This window comes from Cydia fagiglandana, chromosome 21, assembly GCF_963556715.1.
Source record: "Cydia fagiglandana chromosome 21, ilCydFagi1.1, whole genome shotgun sequence".
In the NCBI taxonomy this organism is placed as follows: domain Eukaryota; kingdom Metazoa; phylum Arthropoda; class Insecta; order Lepidoptera; family Tortricidae; genus Cydia; species Cydia fagiglandana.
In genome coordinates this window covers 3,013,986-3,032,136 of record NC_085952.1, presented here as the reverse complement: position 1 = coordinate 3,032,136, position 18,151 = coordinate 3,013,986, and the positions used below count along the sequence as shown (strand labels likewise).

Sequence of the window (18,151 nt, the reverse complement as noted above, 5' to 3'; positions counted from 1 at the left end):
TTAATAAAAAGACACGTCAAAATTATTTAGGTTCTTTCTAATGCTAAAAAAACGAACTACATATATATAAGTACCTACGTAAATTTAGAAACTTTTCATTGATTGTTTTTGCACGTGTGTCTAAATTTAACTATTTACATACACGTGATGATATTGCACGACGTATCACTAGTTAAAACTAGACAGTCAGGAAATACATGCGGCATATTCATGACTGCCAAATTTACTCAAATAACTATTATACTGTTGATACTGCTTAATACACTTTTAATTTCAATATTTACTCTATCGCTTTCTGTGTACGGATGTATTAAAATTAAACAAACGTACGTTTTATCTAAAATATAGTAATGTGATGACGTAATTAGTACTTAGGCAAATAGTTATAGTTTACTCGTTTTAGATTCTGATTCAACTAAATATCTATTTTTAGCAATCGTAGTAATTTTATTTTGACAGTGCTAAGTTTCGAGAGGATTTAGAGGAGGAAATGTTACTTTTAGGTTTCAAATTCTTTGAACTTAAATTCTTTAAAACTCTACCTATGTTACTTAATATCAGGTTTTTTTTAATGTCTATATAACTTAGTAATAATATGTATGTTTAATTCTAGAGATAGTTCTAAAAGTGTATAATGTCTGTAGGGTAGATGAAAACATTACATGATCGAATAATGTACAGTCAGTGACAGATCCAGGTGGTTTTGTATTTTTTTGGTTAATCAATAAATGTTATAACTACCCGAAAATGTTGGCACAAATTATTTGTTTACTTAGGTACAGAGCATGGTATAATAATATACTCCGCCTGGTAGGCTACGTTCACACGGCGACTATTCGATTCGATATTTTCTCGCATACGGTTTTATCGTATACGGGACGTCTGTTCACACGGCGCAAGATCCATTCGGTTTTTTTTCGTATACGGTATTCCCGTATACGTGACAGTCGCTCACACGGCGTCTATTCGATGCAATTTACCTGCCGCCACACCACCAGCCGTTGAGTGCACGCCGACATGGATCCCCGTATTTTATTTCTTTTATATGTTTATTTATTATTATTACCTGTTAAACAGACTCTGGCGCAGTGGTCGTCACGTGTTGAAGATCTTGTGGTCAAATAAAACTGATGTGTTCTGAATATCACGTTGTTTTATTTTAGTAATCGACAATATTAAATCATGTATAAACTTGTATAAATAAAATAGTAAAATAAAATAAAATTGGGCAGCTAGTGGGCGGAAGCCATATTTGCAAGAGATTTGCGCCCCCGTGCGCGTCTCGTATACGAGAAACCATTTGTCCGTGTGAACGACTCAACGTAAACGTAAGCGCCACTGAGTATCGCATTCGATAAAATCGTTTCGAGAATCTCGCGTTCCCGGTGGCAAGACCCTACGGTATACGGTAAAAAATATGTCTCGAATACGAGATTTTCTCGTATAGGCGCCGTGTGAACGATTTTCAGGTTGCCATACAAATTTTGCTGTCACTACGATATTCGATAAAATCTCGTGTACGGGAAAAATTACGCCGTGTGAACGTAGCCGTACTCTCTTCCCGTCTTTTCTAGGTCACCTGACTGACACAAGCCTACGTCATCATGCGACAGCGCTATATGATAATATGCGATAGCGCTATATATCGCGGCCATGTTATTGTGACGTAGGCTTGTGTCACTCTGGGAAGAGAAGACCATGTTTTATTAGAGTATGGTACAGAGTATAGTATTAATGAATATAATATGGACGTTGTATGTACATGTTTACAACTAACGTTAACCGGTTCTGGTTTAAATTATACACTTCCAAACATAATTGATAATGATAACGGCCGTACGTTCTGAATCGCAGTCGCGTTTACAACAATCGCAATTGCTATTGTGGTTATTTTTAGATAGACCATTCTGCTTCTGTATGACATGACGAGACAAATTTGCGACGGCTTGCAAAATAAAATGGTAAACTACAAATTTTAAGGACTCTATTTTTAAACACAAATTAACTTATGAACAAACACAAACTTAACGACACCAAATATAGATGGTCAAGCAAATCTTGTCAGTAGAAAAAGGCGCGAAATTCAAATTTTCCATGAGACGATATCCCTTCGCGCCTACATTTTTCAAATTTGCCGCCTTTTTCTACTGACAATATCTGCTTGACCCAAGGGCCCAACCTTTTCTGTTCTCTTTCACGACGCAGCAACTAGTATCATTTCTCTCACCTCGCTCTTTTAAAATGCCGTTTGTCAAAAAAGGACAACCATACTGTTGACAAGGCGGACTTCAAATCAAGTGTTGCCTTTCTTGATGCGCCCACCCTGTGTATGTGTGCGTAAAAGCGTATATGTGTGCTCTTTTAGGGATGTGAAAAGTCGATTTTAATCGATAAACGCTACACAGCGGAACGAAATAGCGATTAATTGAAGCTTCAATATCTTCGTTAAACATAAACATTATTGAAATGCTAATGGATAATGAATATATTATAATATAATAATATAATTCAATTATTGCGGAACACCTATTTTAGGAGGTATTTATGTATTTTAATTAAATATCTGAACTTTCCCTTGGTTCCCTGCTGGGGCGTGACTATAAAATTGTGATCTGATAACCACAATAAAGAATAAAAGCGTTTTTGGTCATTTTAGGTATCGTTAAGCCTTTGAAGTAAAATTAAAATTGCAAGAAATGTCGATAGTTTATCGATATGACTTTATCGACATGGCTACAGCAACGTGGGCCTCATTGTTAATCGTACACTAAACAAAAGTGGCAACAGTGACAGCTCGCTGAGACTACGTCTATATATATATTATGTCTATGGCTTGACCATCTATAAAAATGTATAAATATGTATGTAGGTATTTGTCTCTAAATATTAACGTTCAAGGAAAACATCGTGAGAAAACTGCACGTGAATCCCCAATCCGCAAAACGCTACTTAGTACTTACCTATTTTCGTGAAATTGCGTACCTTCCTCTTAAGTTATGCAAGTTTTTGTTCTCTTTGTATTCGATTTATACTGTTTATACCTATTACTGGCCAGTGTCACATGGGAAAGGTCAAATAAAAAAACATAAACCTAAATTAATAAAAAGTAGTTTTGTCAACACGTTATTATGAGTTCGGTTTTTTTTGTGTAGTATAGATGCATCTATATCGGCTGTTCGGTTCTGATCTGTGATAAACTTAACTTAAAGCTTTCTAAGGACCTACCATCAGGTCCTTAGAAAGCTGAGTACTTATCTACTTACTCGTATTTATATTTAATTGCGATGAATTGCGAGGTTTTTGTGACCACTTTATACCTACTTATATTATTATAAATGCAATAGTAACTCTATTTGTTGTCCGTCGGTCTGTTCTCCCCTTCACGCTTATACCGCTGAACAGATTTAAATTTGGTATAGAAATAGCTTGAGGCCCAGGGAAGGGCATAGGATAGTTTGATCAATCATCATCATACCATACAGACGAAATTGCAGGCAGACGGAGTAGGTCTATAGAATTACCCCCTTATTCATAAACGTTTACTAAAGTTGAGAAGCCGATAATAATCGTTTGTCCCTTTCCGACGTATTGGTATGATAGAAAGGGACAAACGATTATTATCGGCTTGTCAACTTTAGTAAACGTTTATGAATAAGGGGGTAAATGTTTATTATTCATATTCCTTGCTGACTGTACAGACAGACAGGATGATCCAACTAAACTATAATAGCGACAGGGCAATCATACAACCACGCGTCGTCTCAACCAGAGGTATATTCGAAGTTAAAGAATATCAACTAGATGATCATGCCCCGGGGTTTTGGGCGCGGGAATGAATTCGTCTAGGTATTTAATTATAACTTTGTTTCTTGTAATAGTTACAAAACTATGAATGGCTCAGTGAGCTGTAGACGATCGCAAAAAAAATTGTATTTTTATCAAAGAAGTATTTGATTAATTAACACAGCGAACTCACAATAGTCTTAAATGCCATGCGGTTAAGTCCTTTATGCCAAATTCCGCCATTTTGAACCTTTTCGAAATGAAACGACGAAAAATAATATAGGTATTTGACTACCGAAGCTTCTCGTAAAATTTCACGAGAATCGGTTGAGAAATGCGACCTGTAGAGGTAACATCCGGACATACGATAGCGTTTTCGCCCGAGCTGAAACGCAGACCTTCGCTTACGGGTCGTTCAAAAATAGGTAGTGAGCTCCAAATGTGCTTAGAAATGTAGAATAGTCTCTGTTTTTACAGTTTTTACCCATATTTTGTCTAGTGTAAAACATTTCCGCACCAAAAACCTCAGCGTATGTTGATGTTGCGAACATGAGACGAGACGACGGCAAGTTATTAGTCTTATCACACTATCATAAACAAATCAAGTTGCCATTTCTAAACTTAGAATAGTTCTTCGGGATCCATTGTAGGATCATTACCTCAACTTTTGATCGAGGAGATCACCTAACCCATTAGTCCGTCGCGGCAACATACTTAAAACAAAAACGCATCTCTACTATATAAGAATTATTATACGGTTCGAAATCGAATGACTAGAAAGGAATGTCAAATGGTTAAAGGGATAAAGGGTTAAAGGGAGGGGGGTCGCTGAGATAAAAATAAACTATATTAAGTTACTTTATTTTGTCGTATCGAAGAATTTAATTTCCTACCTATTTTGTACTTTGTCTTAGTGACAATATAGTATGAGGTATAAGAACTTTCATATTGATTATCACTGACAAGGTACGAAATGGGTCAGAAATTCTTTGACTACCGTACCAATAATTTTTCATTAGACCAGTACCGCCTGTGATAAACATAGAATTATCCTCTTAGCCGCTTACACGTCAAAACTTGCCAAGGCAAATGCAATTTTGACTTGTCAAAATAACGATTCAAGTTAGAATGGAACGGGAGACCTTTTTATAGGCCTCTGGGCTGCTAGAGGATATAGATACGCTTGTTTCTCACTGATCGCTTCGGGTCACCGACTTTCGTACTACGTTGTTTTAAACGTGTTATTTACCGCAGTTTTTGTAAACACGAGGGTTGGGTCTCGTTAGAAATGCCGGTTCCAACAGCGACTGGGAATGTCAACACATTTACTGTAGCTGTGGGCTTATTGACTATGACCATAGAGAAATAAGTCAGCATAGAGTGCTCACATACATACGTCAATTTTGTTACCTACACGCCTGTTATTTTCGCAGTCGACATCTAGCGTCAAGTAGCGGTATCAGTACTGCTACTACTGTATATATTCTAAATTGCTTATCTATATGTCGGCGGCCGATCGTAAGATCAGGCAGATCGTAATGTTCCTGTGTATTGTTTTGAGGATGGTAACATTAAACCAATATATAGGTAAGATAGGTTCGTTAGGTTGCTTCAGTAGCCCGAAGGGCAAACTGCCCAGAAATAGGAGCCCCGCGTATCAGGGAACGAGTCAAAGATTTTCACGTTTCACGATATGCCCAGGAATTTCACGATCTGCCTGATCTTATGATCGCCCGCCGACATATATATTCTAAATAGTTGACCAGCAAACTCTAACAGTCAAATATTTCTTTTACAGCAAACATAGCGATCGCCTCAACGGGTTACTCCATGGGATGGACGTCTCCCGTCAACATCAAGCTGAAAGATGCCAATCTGACGGACTCCCCCCTGCCCGCCCCCATTACCTCTAACGAAGAAGCATGGATCGGTTCCATCCTCACTCTTGGGGCTATACTAGGTGAGTAAGTCGGAATCTGACGGATTCTCCCCTGCCTGCCTATCACCACTGCTGCGTAAGATGGATTGCTTCTATCCTCACCCTTGGGGCTATACTAAGTGAGTAACTCGGAATCTGACGGATTCTCCCCGCTGCCCACCCCCATCACCTCTGACGAAGAAGCATGGATCGGTTCCATCCTCACCCTTGGGGCTATACTGGGTGAGTAACTCGGAATCTGACCGACATCCTATGAATCTGACGGACTCTCCCCTGTCGCGCCGACAAGTCTCCCGCATTCCTGACAAAGGAGCAAAAATGATGCCATGCCAAGGGAAAACCTAACGTAAACAACCCGAAGTAGGTAATTTAAATGAGCACGTGTTGTGAGGATGCACCGAAAATGTAAATCATATACCTAATGTCAGGTGTATCTCAAGGCTGTCCAGTTGTTTTGATATCTGCTACTATTATTGTTATCGAATATAGTTGCCTTTATTATTATTGTTTGGCAGGTGCTTTTAATTATTTAGATATATCTATATAATCTACACTCATGGACTTTAGAGGACCGCAGAAAAATGTTTATTTAGTTACTAATTTTGAAATTACTTTAGGTGCTGCAATCCAGTAAATAAACCTTTTTTTATGGTAAGCCATCATCGTAGCCTATTGACGTCTGCAACTCCAGAGGTGTTACATGCGCATTGCCGGCGACCCTTTAAAACATGTACACTTCTTTTTTTGAAAAACTCTCAGTTACTTTTCGCTGAAGGGAAACATCGTAAGGAAACCTAAATACGTCTTCAAAGAAATTCAATAGTACATTATTGTCGAGGCTCGGAAGTAGCTACTTGCAGGCTGAGACCTTGGGAGTCCGTTTAATTGAATCCGAAGCCAGCAAGTAGCCTTCCAGCCAAGTCATATATAGTGCTTTTCTCAAAAATGGTGCAAGAAATATAAATATCATATAAATATTTTACAAAAGCAACGTTCTCACGTATATATTTTCACAGAGAATTTTAATAAAAAAATAGAAGCATTCTGCATTCTGCCGAAAATACGCCAACCTATTTGAGACAGCTAAATAGTCGCGGTGCTAATCATCTGTTTGGCTGTTTAATGGGCCTGTGCCTTCATTTGATATTGCCATTTAAATTTTTAAAAAGTTTGGAACTCGGCAAATAATGGAATTTGTATGCAACATTGCAGTCCCAAAATCGAGACTGCAATGTTTTTAACTTTTTAATTTTTGACTGACCATAAACTCCGCTCTTCGCGACCTATTTTTTAGACGGCAAAGTCGACTTTGCCGTCAATTTTTGAGAAAAGGTGTATTACCATACTATGTGAAGTCCCTAACGCAAATAAGTCTAGCGTAGAGTCTTCTTGTGGGCGAAGACCTATGCCCACCAATGGGACATATTTATACAAGCACCTTATAATGAGATCATTCTATTTAAACCAGGTCCATTCATCGGAGGTCCCTTAGCAGCCCGCATCGGTCGCAAATGGAGTCTGATCGCCTCATCCATCCCTCTGTTCGCTGGCTGGATCCTTATAGCGGCCGCTACCGCTGTGGCGTTCCTCTACGCCGGGCGTTTCATGTGGGGCGTCGGTGTTGGCATGCTGTTCACCGTGTCTCCTATGTACTGCGCTGAGATCGCTACGGTACGTCTGATCATGTCATACGTCTCTCTCTTGATCGCTCCATCTCTCTCTCTTCCCTGGCTGGATCCTTATAGCGGGCGCTACCGCTGTGGCGTTCCTCTACGCCGGGCGTTTCATGTGGGGCGTCGCTGTTGGCATGCTGTTCACCGTGTCGCCCATGTACTGCGCTGAGATCGCTACGGTACGTCTGATCATGTCATACGTCTCTCTCTTGATCGCTCCATCTCTCTCTTCGCTGGCTGGGTCCTTATAGCGGCCGCTACCGCTGTGGCGTTCCTCTACGCCGGGCGTTTCATGTGGGGCGTCGGTGTTGGCATGCTGTTCACCGTGTCTCCCATGTACTGCGCTGAAATTGCCACGGTAATGTCATCCATCTCGCTCTTGATCGCTCCATCGTCTCTTCGGTGGCTGGGTGCATATAGCAGCAGGAGTAATCTCTGTGGCATACTTCTATGGTGGGCGTTTCATGTGGGGCGTCAGTGTTGGCATGCTTTTCACCGTGTCGCCTATGTATTGCGCCGCGAGATCGCTACGGTAAGAACTACAATATGTTAAACTGTACATTTCTAAATAATTGCTCTTCCACCAGTATCGTTCGTTTCTCTATTCGTTTAAAAACTAGTTTTTTTTAAAACTCCTGAGACATGCTCGGAAAACGGAAACATGGTCGCTCTAAATTTACTTGGCGCCTTTCCGTGGAGCATGATTGGGTGTATTGGGGATGGGGTTGGAGGAAGTCGCTCGGTAATGGCATTGCTGATCCGTTGGGCAAAATATTGGCCAGCCCTCTGGTCGCCGGAAGCCGTATTGACAATATTCAATTGACGTATCTTAAAGTCCGAATCGGGCCGTTAGATAAGTATCTAAGCTTCGCGCACCTTTATGTATGTATAGGTACCTACTCGAAACTATATGTTGCATAAATGAACATATTGTTTTGCATAGTAAACTTGTGGCCGGATAAAGATTATCAGGTCAATTTCAAACAATAACACTGTATCGAGCGACCCAAATAGATTACGAGTGTTTATATAGCTAATATCCCCCGGAACCAAGTGATGAAAACGCATTCATGTACCTATGTGTAATAAATAATGAATTTGAAACGAACGCTTAAAAAAACAGAATAACACTACCACTAAAATTGTCATTCCTTCGAAGTAATGTCATTATCTCATTATTCATGATAGTGTCTGGCCCATATATTTAGGTATAAATCAAATTAAATAAAATGATAAATACCTGTCGTATCGTATGAAAAAGGACACGAAAAGAATAATAAAATAAAAATGTTTTATTTCCAGTCTGATCACGCAAAATATAAATACACTACAATATAAAAATATATTACCTACATTAAAAGTGACTTTAAAAAAATATACCTACATATATATAGTTTTTTTTTATATTCCATTTTTTATTTTTTAAAACCTTAAACATAATGAATAACAAACTTAGAATAAAAAGTAACCTAAAATTAAAACTAGGTACCTATAGTTACATACCTCATCATTCGCTTGCCCTTATCCCATTCATTTGGGGTCGGCGCAGCATGTCTTTTTCTTCCATACCTCTCTCTCGCGCGTCATCTCATCATTCACTTGCGTTCGCTTCATATCATCTCTCACATAGTCCATCCACCCTTTTCTCGGTCTTCCTCTCCCAGTACTTCCCTCCACATTAATTAGTAATACCTTTCTCGTCACATGACTTTCATCCCTCCGCATCACATGCCCGTACCACGCTAGGCGATTCGCTCTTACTTTTTCTACTATGGGTGCAACTTTTAGGCTTCCTCTTATATACTCATTCCTATAGTTACATACCTACTTAAAAATAAAAATAAGATTGGCGCAAGGCAGAAATCATCACTTTTATTAGCCAGTGATGATTTCTACCCAGAGTTTTGCTATGGGGCAATCCAAGCTCTCAGCGAACGTGCTCATGGGGTCTAGCCAAGATGACAATCGTTTGCGCTACGACAACGAATGCTGTCTATCTCTCTATCCCACTAATATGGAAGAGTGAAGTAGGCTAAGCCCCCAGGAAGGTATTGGAACAGCGCTCTGTCCAGCAGAGACGCTACTCTCTTCCTTGGTGTGAAAGCAAGTGCGCGCCCTACGTGCCTCTGCGATCATACCTACTATAGGCCACGTGCATGAACTATAGGGGGCAGCATAGGAGCCGTCAGATTTTTGGCGCGAGGCGTAAATGTGTCATTGTAGCCCACAAGATGGCAGAACCTACTATGCACAAGGAAACGTACCGACGAGAACAACGGTAGATGGTAGCACTTGTTTTGTTTCTACATGTGCACATATGTTTCCGATTCAGGCCACAAGATGGCAGACCCCCCAATGCGCATGGTCCCTATAATAATAGTGTAATGTTTTTATTTCAGAATGACAGCAGAGGCGCGCTCGGCTCGTTCTTACAAGCGTTCATCACTGTCGGATTCCTGCTGGTGTATGCCATCGGCCCCTTCATCTCCTACAGCGCGGTAGCTTACGTCGGTGTAGCCTTCGTGGCCGCCTTCGATTTACTATTCTTCTTCATGCCTGAAACGCCTATCTACTATCTTTCGAAGAGTGAGTAACTGAAATACTATTGGGAACCTTCTGTTATATGTAATAAGGTGTCATCTCGTACAGCACCTTGGTCTATGTCGGTGTTGGTTCCGTCTTCGATGTACCTACTCTTCTTCTTTGTGCCGGAGACGGAGACGCCCATCTGTATTGTGAACACTTATAGAGCCTTCCGCCAATGTCAGGCGTGGCTCACTCCGCGATTTCGTCGCGTCAGTACAAGTACATGCGGCTCACACCAATTTTGGTGTCTGGCAGTAGTAGTTGCCGCGCACCTCTACGGAATGAACGCCTGCTCTCGCTTGCGCCATCTAAGGCCAAGCGCGCACCACGACTTTTTGTCGCGCGATAATTTAGTCGCAGAAATGTAACGTATGTGTTTATATGGCAGTGCGCGCATATGCGACAAAAAAATCGCAGCCCGGACCTCAGTCGGCATTTCGATCTCTAAGCGTCAACATGTTGGAACGTGCTTCTCCAATGGAGTCACAAGATGAGACGCTAGATGTTGACCATTTAATTATGGAAATAGAAAAGGAGATCATGCACCTTTGTGGTACATAAATACTCAAAGCTCGGAGTGATACAGGGATCGCATATTGAAGATACGTTTCACGACAAGTGACTGGTACAAAATCCATGTTGAGAATGAACAAATCGTCGACTTTTCATCGCAGTGCGCGCAGTGAATTTTCTGCGATATATTACAGCGCGATTCTAAAATCGTGTCGCAAAAATTAAAATCGTGGTGCTGGTCGCTTGGACTAACAGTCTTATCTGTCGTAATAGATGCGTTTTGTTAGAGACTGAACCTTCTGTACCTAGTAGGTACTATTATTTATTCTATGCCAATGTTTGCAGACGACCGAGAGTCTGCCGCCAACTGCCTGATGACAATCCGCGGCCAGTCCCGCTCCGGAGTGGAGGCGGAGCTCGACATCTTGGCCAGCGACGTAGCCGCGTCCATGGCCAAGACAGCTACGGTAGGTTTTGCAAAAATAGCACATCAAAAACAATTAAGATAGAGTATATAAGAGGACCCGGGTATGTCCTTAAACTACGTCCAAAACCACCGGTGGACGGGCAGCAGCGTCCCTCAAATTCGGTGTACTCGACTGCGATTGGCGATTATGGCATTCACCCCCCATCCGGCACGTATGGAGGTCCAAGGGGAAGGCCTATGTTCAGCAGTGGACGTCTTATGGCTGAGATGATGATATAAGAGGAAGTTTGAAACTAGCACCAGTAACGCAGAAGATGAGGAGTAGTAGGTTAGCGTGGTATGGACATGTAATGAGGAGGGATGAATGCCATATAGGCAAAATAATGTTAGAGATGAATGTTAATGGACGGAGAGCGAATGGTAGACCCAAAAAACGATGGATGGATTGTGTGAAAGAGGATATGAGAAAGAAAGGAGTGAATACAGCAGTCTAAGGCTCATAGACTGCGTTGCGAGACTTGCATCTTTTTACATGTGTAATGTTTTTTGTGGGACATCGTGTTCCCAAAATATCAATCTTCCTCGCTTTGCTCGTTGCTCTACAGTCAATCAAATGTAATCCAAAGCTGTAACAGGTACTTACGTATGAAATTCAATAGTTTTTTGTTCATAATTTATTTTGTGTGATTCGACATTTAGATTTATACATCTCTAAGGGCCATTTGCACCATTAACAAACCCGGGGTTAACCTGTAAAACCTGGAGTTACCCCATGGTACCAGCACAATCAGCACAATTTGACACTGGGTTAACGGTTTAACCGGTTAACCTCGGGTTAGTGGGATGGTGCAAGTGGCGCTAAGTACTAAATAACTTTATTGAATGGACCTTTGCAATTGTATTTTATAATTGCTGATGATTTATTTTTATTGCTTGTGTGCAAATTGCATGTTGACGTGTAAGAGTGTCCTTGTTTGAGTTACAAGGAATCAGCTGGCCTAGCCAAGGTTACAATCGCTATCGCTTCGGCAACGAAAACCTTTATGTCTCTCTATCACTCTTTCATATTAGCGCGACAGTGACAGTTGCTTTTTGATCGCTACGGAGCGTAAGCGATTGGCATCTTGGCTACGCGGCCTGTTAATCAGTGGCCTGGTAACCTTGGCTCTTAAGGGGCCCACTGATTAACAGTATCGGCCTGTCCGTTGTTCGGACCTGTCAAAATTTTGTTCTAACTGACAGACCGATACCGTCCGGCGGACTGTTAATCAGTGGGCCTCTTTAGGCCGGCAGTATTTTGAAGAATCGTTTTCTCTGCTTTCAGATCGCCGACGTGTTCCGTGGCAGCAACTTCAAGGCGTTCTACATCTCTTGCGCGCTGGTGTTCTTCCAGCAGTTCTCGGGTATCAACGCAGTTCTCTTCTACATGACCAACATCTTTGAGGCCGCTGGTTCTGGCCTGGACTCTTCCATTGCTACTATCATTATTGGAGCGGTGCAGGTCTGTATTAGTTTAGTAGTATCGTCATAAAATATGAGGTTAAAATAAATGGAAGGTGGACTAAAATGTTGTCGGATTGGTGGCCGCTTTCGGATGAAAGATGCGCCTGGGGGCCGATTTTTGAATTTTGGCCGCTCGGTTTCGTGTATTTCGTTGAATGATATCTCCAGTACCCGGCATTTAAATTCTACTAATTAATAGAATTGAAAACGAGTGGTCAAATCAAATACCACTCAATTTCCAATTTCTATCGCTCGTACTTCAAAAATTTTGCATTCCGCTGTTTTCCACCGATTTTCGAGTGACGAAATCGAATGCTCTAATTTCAAAAATCGGCGCTCTGGCCTAGCGTTCGTTGGCTCATTGGGTGGATTACGTTCGAAAAATCGCGGGATATTTCTGGCTGAGATTAGATTAGCCCAGAACCGGGATAAGTTGGTGTACAGTTTTGGGAAAAACTGTAAAATTCCGGAAATTTTCAGAAATTTTTCCCTTTTTTGTATTGGGACTGAAAATTACAATTTCCAAAATGAAAATTTTCTTCATTACCTGTCTAATAATTCCCTAGAACGTATCCAAATTTTTGCAAAATTTTCGCAACCATCACATCTGTATCTGTACCTATTCTCTGTCTATGTGTATTGTGTGTGTGTATTATTTGTATATGGACTTTGCTTGTTGTTTTTGCAGGTGGGCGCGTCGTGCGTGACGCCGTTCGTCGTGGACCGGCTGGGGCGACGCATGCTGCTCCTGTTCTCTGCCTGCGGTACCACCATTGGTTTGGTAAGTTTTTTTCAACTGAGGGTACCTAGTATTCCACCTGACCAATTTGTTTGTCCAATGTGTATTTTGTCTCACATTTTGCTTAACGAGAGAGTGAGACACAACGACATTGGACCAAGATATTGGACAGATGCAATACCACTATGAAAAATGGTACATCGAGTTCACAAACAGTGGTTGTACCTATAAAGTGCTACAGGCCAACGTTTCAAAAATATATTTACACTCCTTTAAGACACTGACAATGGTCGTGTAAATATATTTTTGGATTCTTCTTTTAATGCAATTTGGGAACTCGACTAAGCCATCGTTTTGTATAAAGTCTGGACTCTTGTCCAGACTTCCTCTGGTCTTCGTCCTTTGGTGTTTCAAACAATTTTTTTTAGTCAAATTGCAACTGTTTGGGTTACAATTATTTGAACCCTCCTTAGCGTTTTCTTGCATCCTATATGCGCTCTGGATCCGTTTGGCAACCTATAACCCCAATGTTTAAACTTCCAGGTCCTCCTCGGCATGTTCTTCCTCCTGGACGACCTGGACAGCCCCGTGGTCTCCAGCATCGGCTTCCTCCCCATCCTGTCACTGGTGGTGTTCATCGTGACGTACTGCGTGGGCCTGGGCCCGCTGCCGTGGGCGGTCATGAGCGAGCTCTTCCCCATCGAAGTGAAGGCGCAGGCCGCACCTATTGCTACTGCTTTCTGCTGGACGCTGTCCTTCTTGGTCACTAGGTAGGTAGCTTTGGGGGAAGCCATCTCAGAGGCATTCCAGAATAGTGTTGGATACCTATGCGACGCCTTTTTTAAACATTATATTGCGCTTCAAAGATGTGTTGAAGCATCATGTGAAGAGAGCTCATATAGAGCCAACGGCATCGGCATGGGAGAGTCTAGCCAGTGAACGTCCACGTTGGAGGCATATTGTGCAGGTGCGTCAGCTTGAGGCTAGGCGGCGCACAGAACTCGACGCTAAGCGCGACGAGCTAAAGGCCAGACCACCTGTGGCTATACTTTACAATTATGTGGGAGGGGTGCTGACCTGCAGTAAGTGTGGTCGCACATTCGCTGCATAAATTGGCTATGTCAGTCACCTGAGAGCGCACGAGCCACGCTCTAGAACGCAGTCGCAGTGGCCCGAAATCGGCTAGGAGGAAATGATAATCACATTATATTATATCACGATAAATTGCTAATTTTTTATCTATCCAACTAGATTTTTCTATAATTCAACATGTTTCATCATCCCTATTGGTGTGCAGGTACTTCGGGCCAATCTCGGAGGTACTTGGAATGTACGTAGCCTTCTGGATCTTCGGAGTCTGCTGCATCATCGCGTTCTTCTTCACGCTGTTCCTGGTGCCAGAGACCAAGGGCAAGAGCTTCGCGGAGATTCAGGAGATGCTTTCTGGAAAGTAAGTGATGATCACGTGACATCTACTGTCGGACATTGATCAGATCAGGCCTAGCCAACATGACAATCGCAAGAGATCCCATTAAGAGACAAGTTCGTCTTTATTTTTCGGAGTGTAATGGTATAATAAAGCATATGTATATGTGCCACACTGTGGAGTGGGCTTATGATTATTTTAAGTTTCCATTGGCGTATTTTTTATCAACGATTGATTTCTTGGTAACTCCAGAGACATTTTGGTAACGCTAAAGGCATTTTTGGTAACGCCAGAGACGTGATGTCGGTCTAAAAGCTGATTCGCCCACCTATTCAATTTAAGAATGTAATTTGTACCAGTCGGCTGGCTTGACAAAAGCTGCGCGTTCACATCTCCAGCATCTACTCAGGATGCCTCGTAGAGAAGCGAAAAACCTGTCAAGATTTATATGATTAGTGGTGGTTCGTTATATTTTATTTGCTTATTTCATTACGTGCATGGCAACATTAACTACATAGTATAAACTAGCTGCCTGCGTATTATGGATAATTTTATCCACGTGATAAAATAACCGTCACTTTTCACACTGCGAGATTGAAAGTAACGGATACAGTTTTATCACGCTGTCACGTAGACAAGAACGACCATCAATTTAACGACCATTAATAGTTTGCTCCTGAATAATCTGCGGTTTGCTGATGACACCACAATCATAGCCTCGACGGAAGCTGAACTCGCCGATATACTGGACCGGATTGATCGCATCAGCGCAGAATATGGTCTTCTGATCAATCGAAGTAAAACCAAACTGATGTTTGTCAACCGGAGCGGCCATCCACAGAGAACCAACGAGCTACGTGACCTTGATTCAGTACGCAAGTACTTAGGATCACAAATTAGCGATGACGGGGACTGTGATCAGGAGATAGTCAGGCGAGGTCAGATGGCAAAAGCAGCAGTGAAGCGACTTGAGAAGATCTGGAGGAACCGAGGAACTAACCGCAAAACAAAGATAAAGCTCATGCATACCCTAATCTTCTCAATCTTCCTGTATGCTTCCGAGACTTGGACACTGAAAGCCCGGGCACTTAGAAGGATAGACGCGTTCGAGATGTGGTGCTGGCGCAGAATGCTGAATATATCTTGGACTGAACGCCGCACAAACGAGTCTATCTTAAAGGAGCTCAATATCACCACAAGGCTATCCACCATCTGTACCCAAAGAGTCCTCAAATTCTTCGGCCACACAGTCAGACGCGGCACGGACACGCTAGAAAGGTGCATTATTACCGGGAGTGTCGACGGACGAAGGAGTAGAGGGCGTGCACCCAGTAGATGGTCAGATGTGGTACAAAATATTACCCAGACTTCGCTCCAGGCAACAATGCAGATGGCCGAAGATCGAGAGGCCTGGAGAGCAGTGGTAGGAAGAATAACCCATAGGAGTCACGTCCCTCAGACATGAGGTCACGACCACGAAGAAGAATAGTTTGCAATTAGCGGAATCGTAAATTAATTATATTTAAGCTCCTTTGAATCCTGCTTTTATTAGACGATTACCTGACTAGTGAATAGAATCAGTCACATACAGACAGACAGACAGACATCTAGACATCTAAACAGGTCTTTCCGTTGCCGGGCGTCAGACCGTCAACAACTCCTAAGGATGCCTCGTAGGGAGACGAAACACGTGTCGAGTATTATTCTTTTGGTGGTGGTTTGTTATATTTATTTGCGTATTTATTTTTGCGGTGGGAAGGTGGGAACATTAATTGCATGTAAAAAATACGCAAGTAAGTATAACGGGTTAGCACTGATTGACTAGCACGTTATCTTTTCGCGGATTAGCAAAGTAATATTTTGGTTTAAATTACCTGACTGACTGATTATTCGTCGTGCCAATACTTTACTGCCAAGTTTGAGAGCTTATCTGGTAATAAGTATAGTCATCATCATCATCTCAGCCATAAGACGTCCACTGCTGAACATAGGCCTCCCCCTTAGACCTGCATGATGGGGGGTGAATGCCATAATCGCCACGCTTGGCAGGCGGGTTGGCGATCGCAGTCGAGTACACCGAATTTGAGGGACGCTGCTGCCCGTCCACCGATGGTCTTGGACGTAGTTTAAGGACATACCCGGGTCCAGTATAGTACTTATAGCAAACTAATTTTCATGACTCACGTTATCATATACCATTTTCTTAGGGTAGCGAGTATCTTAGTTAATAAAGTAGGTATGTAGTTATAGAGCCAACTTGCCTTTGGGAGCTTTGCGAAATCTGTATTTATTTTATGCAAGTAGAGAGCAATAAATAAATCGTAATTGGGTGGAACAACCACGTACCTTCTTGTTGTCATCCTGCAGAGTTGTCCAGGGGACAACAGGGCTTCTACTACAAAGTTGCACGTTTGGTAAATAGGCATAAAATCAAGAATTTAAGAGTGGCCCACGGGAACGTAACTATGACAACGAGTGAGAAGAAAAAGTTGTTTCACCTAATTATTAGTCAATAATGTAATTAACATTTAAATATTTTTTCAGACCATCAAAAGGAAAGGCGTAACCTACCTTCAAGGGAACTACCCACCGATGAGTGGCAACACCAGAAAAAGCGCCAACTTACGGTACGATATTTGCGGTTAGCAAACTGACAAAACAACGCAAATATACTTCTAACCCTGTGACAAAACAACTAGTTCCTATTTCTTCTGCAGCAGAGTTAAGCTGGTAGCTCTCCTAGTGATTTACCATATAGGTATCTTTGCGAAGTATTCGACTTCGCCGTTTTAGTAAAAGCTACTTTGTTGTGTTTTACATAAAGTTTATATTTAATTGTTGTTACGAGAGTACGTATTATATTTTTTAGCAATATTATAATAGTCCTGATGACCTGGCATATTTTCACTTAAATTTAGTCAATAGCTAGTAACACTGCAATATGATTTTATTTTTTAAACTGAAAGAACCCTGTACGAATTTATACTTTTTTACTACGCGAATTATTTAATTTCGATTAAAATTATTGTGAATATATCGTATAGAATATAATATATTAAAGAATTTACTTTTAAGTGCCTGTACACGTGAGTACAAAAAATAGAGGTCAGACTAAGTATATGAATTGTGATATAAATACAGAATAATGGGTAAAAATCCTGTCAAAAACTTTATTTATATTTCAAAGACCCAGTGCCATTTCCCAGTGATTTTTTTGTAGGTAAGGTACCAATATTTTGAAGGGATTTTTACTCATGCGAGTAAAGTAAGTTATACTTAATTTATAAATTATAAATAATAATGTTAAAATTAAGTTTTTGTTTGACTAGCTCGATGGAGTCAGTTTTTATTTAGAATAATATTTTATATTAAACTACCTGAATTTGACATTGTTTATAATTGGATGTATATAATTATTTACTTCAATTTCGAGCTGTTGGTAATGATGTTATTTCGTTGACGAATAAAATTTTTATAATTTCATTTAGTCTTTTTAATTTCTCAAACCCCTGCTCCTGAAGAAATGCTTTATAATTAGATACTTGTGACGTTTTCAACCAAA

General features: G+C 41.2%; 1 protein-coding gene across 1 annotated transcript in view; it reads left to right on the top strand.

The window, feature by feature from the left end:
• Positions 1–18,072, top strand: part of LOC134675011 (facilitated trehalose transporter Tret1) — a 62,048-nt gene extending 43,976 nt beyond the window's left edge. Inside the window, exons 3-11 of the mRNA XM_063533160.1 lie at positions 5,582–5,743; positions 7,191–7,393; positions 9,795–9,981; positions 10,840–10,961; positions 12,246–12,422; positions 13,113–13,205; positions 13,707–13,933; positions 14,461–14,613; positions 17,134–18,072. Of these exons, the coding sequence (XP_063389230.1) occupies positions 5,582–5,743; positions 7,191–7,393; positions 9,795–9,981; positions 10,840–10,961; positions 12,246–12,422; positions 13,113–13,205; positions 13,707–13,933; positions 14,461–14,613; positions 17,134–17,155 (1,346 nt within the window). The 3' untranslated portion in view covers positions 17,156–18,072. The remainder of the gene's footprint in view (positions 1–5,581; positions 5,744–7,190; positions 7,394–9,794; positions 9,982–10,839; positions 10,962–12,245; positions 12,423–13,112; positions 13,206–13,706; positions 13,934–14,460; positions 14,614–17,133) is intronic.
• The last annotated feature ends 79 nt before the right edge of the window (positions 18,073–18,151 follow it).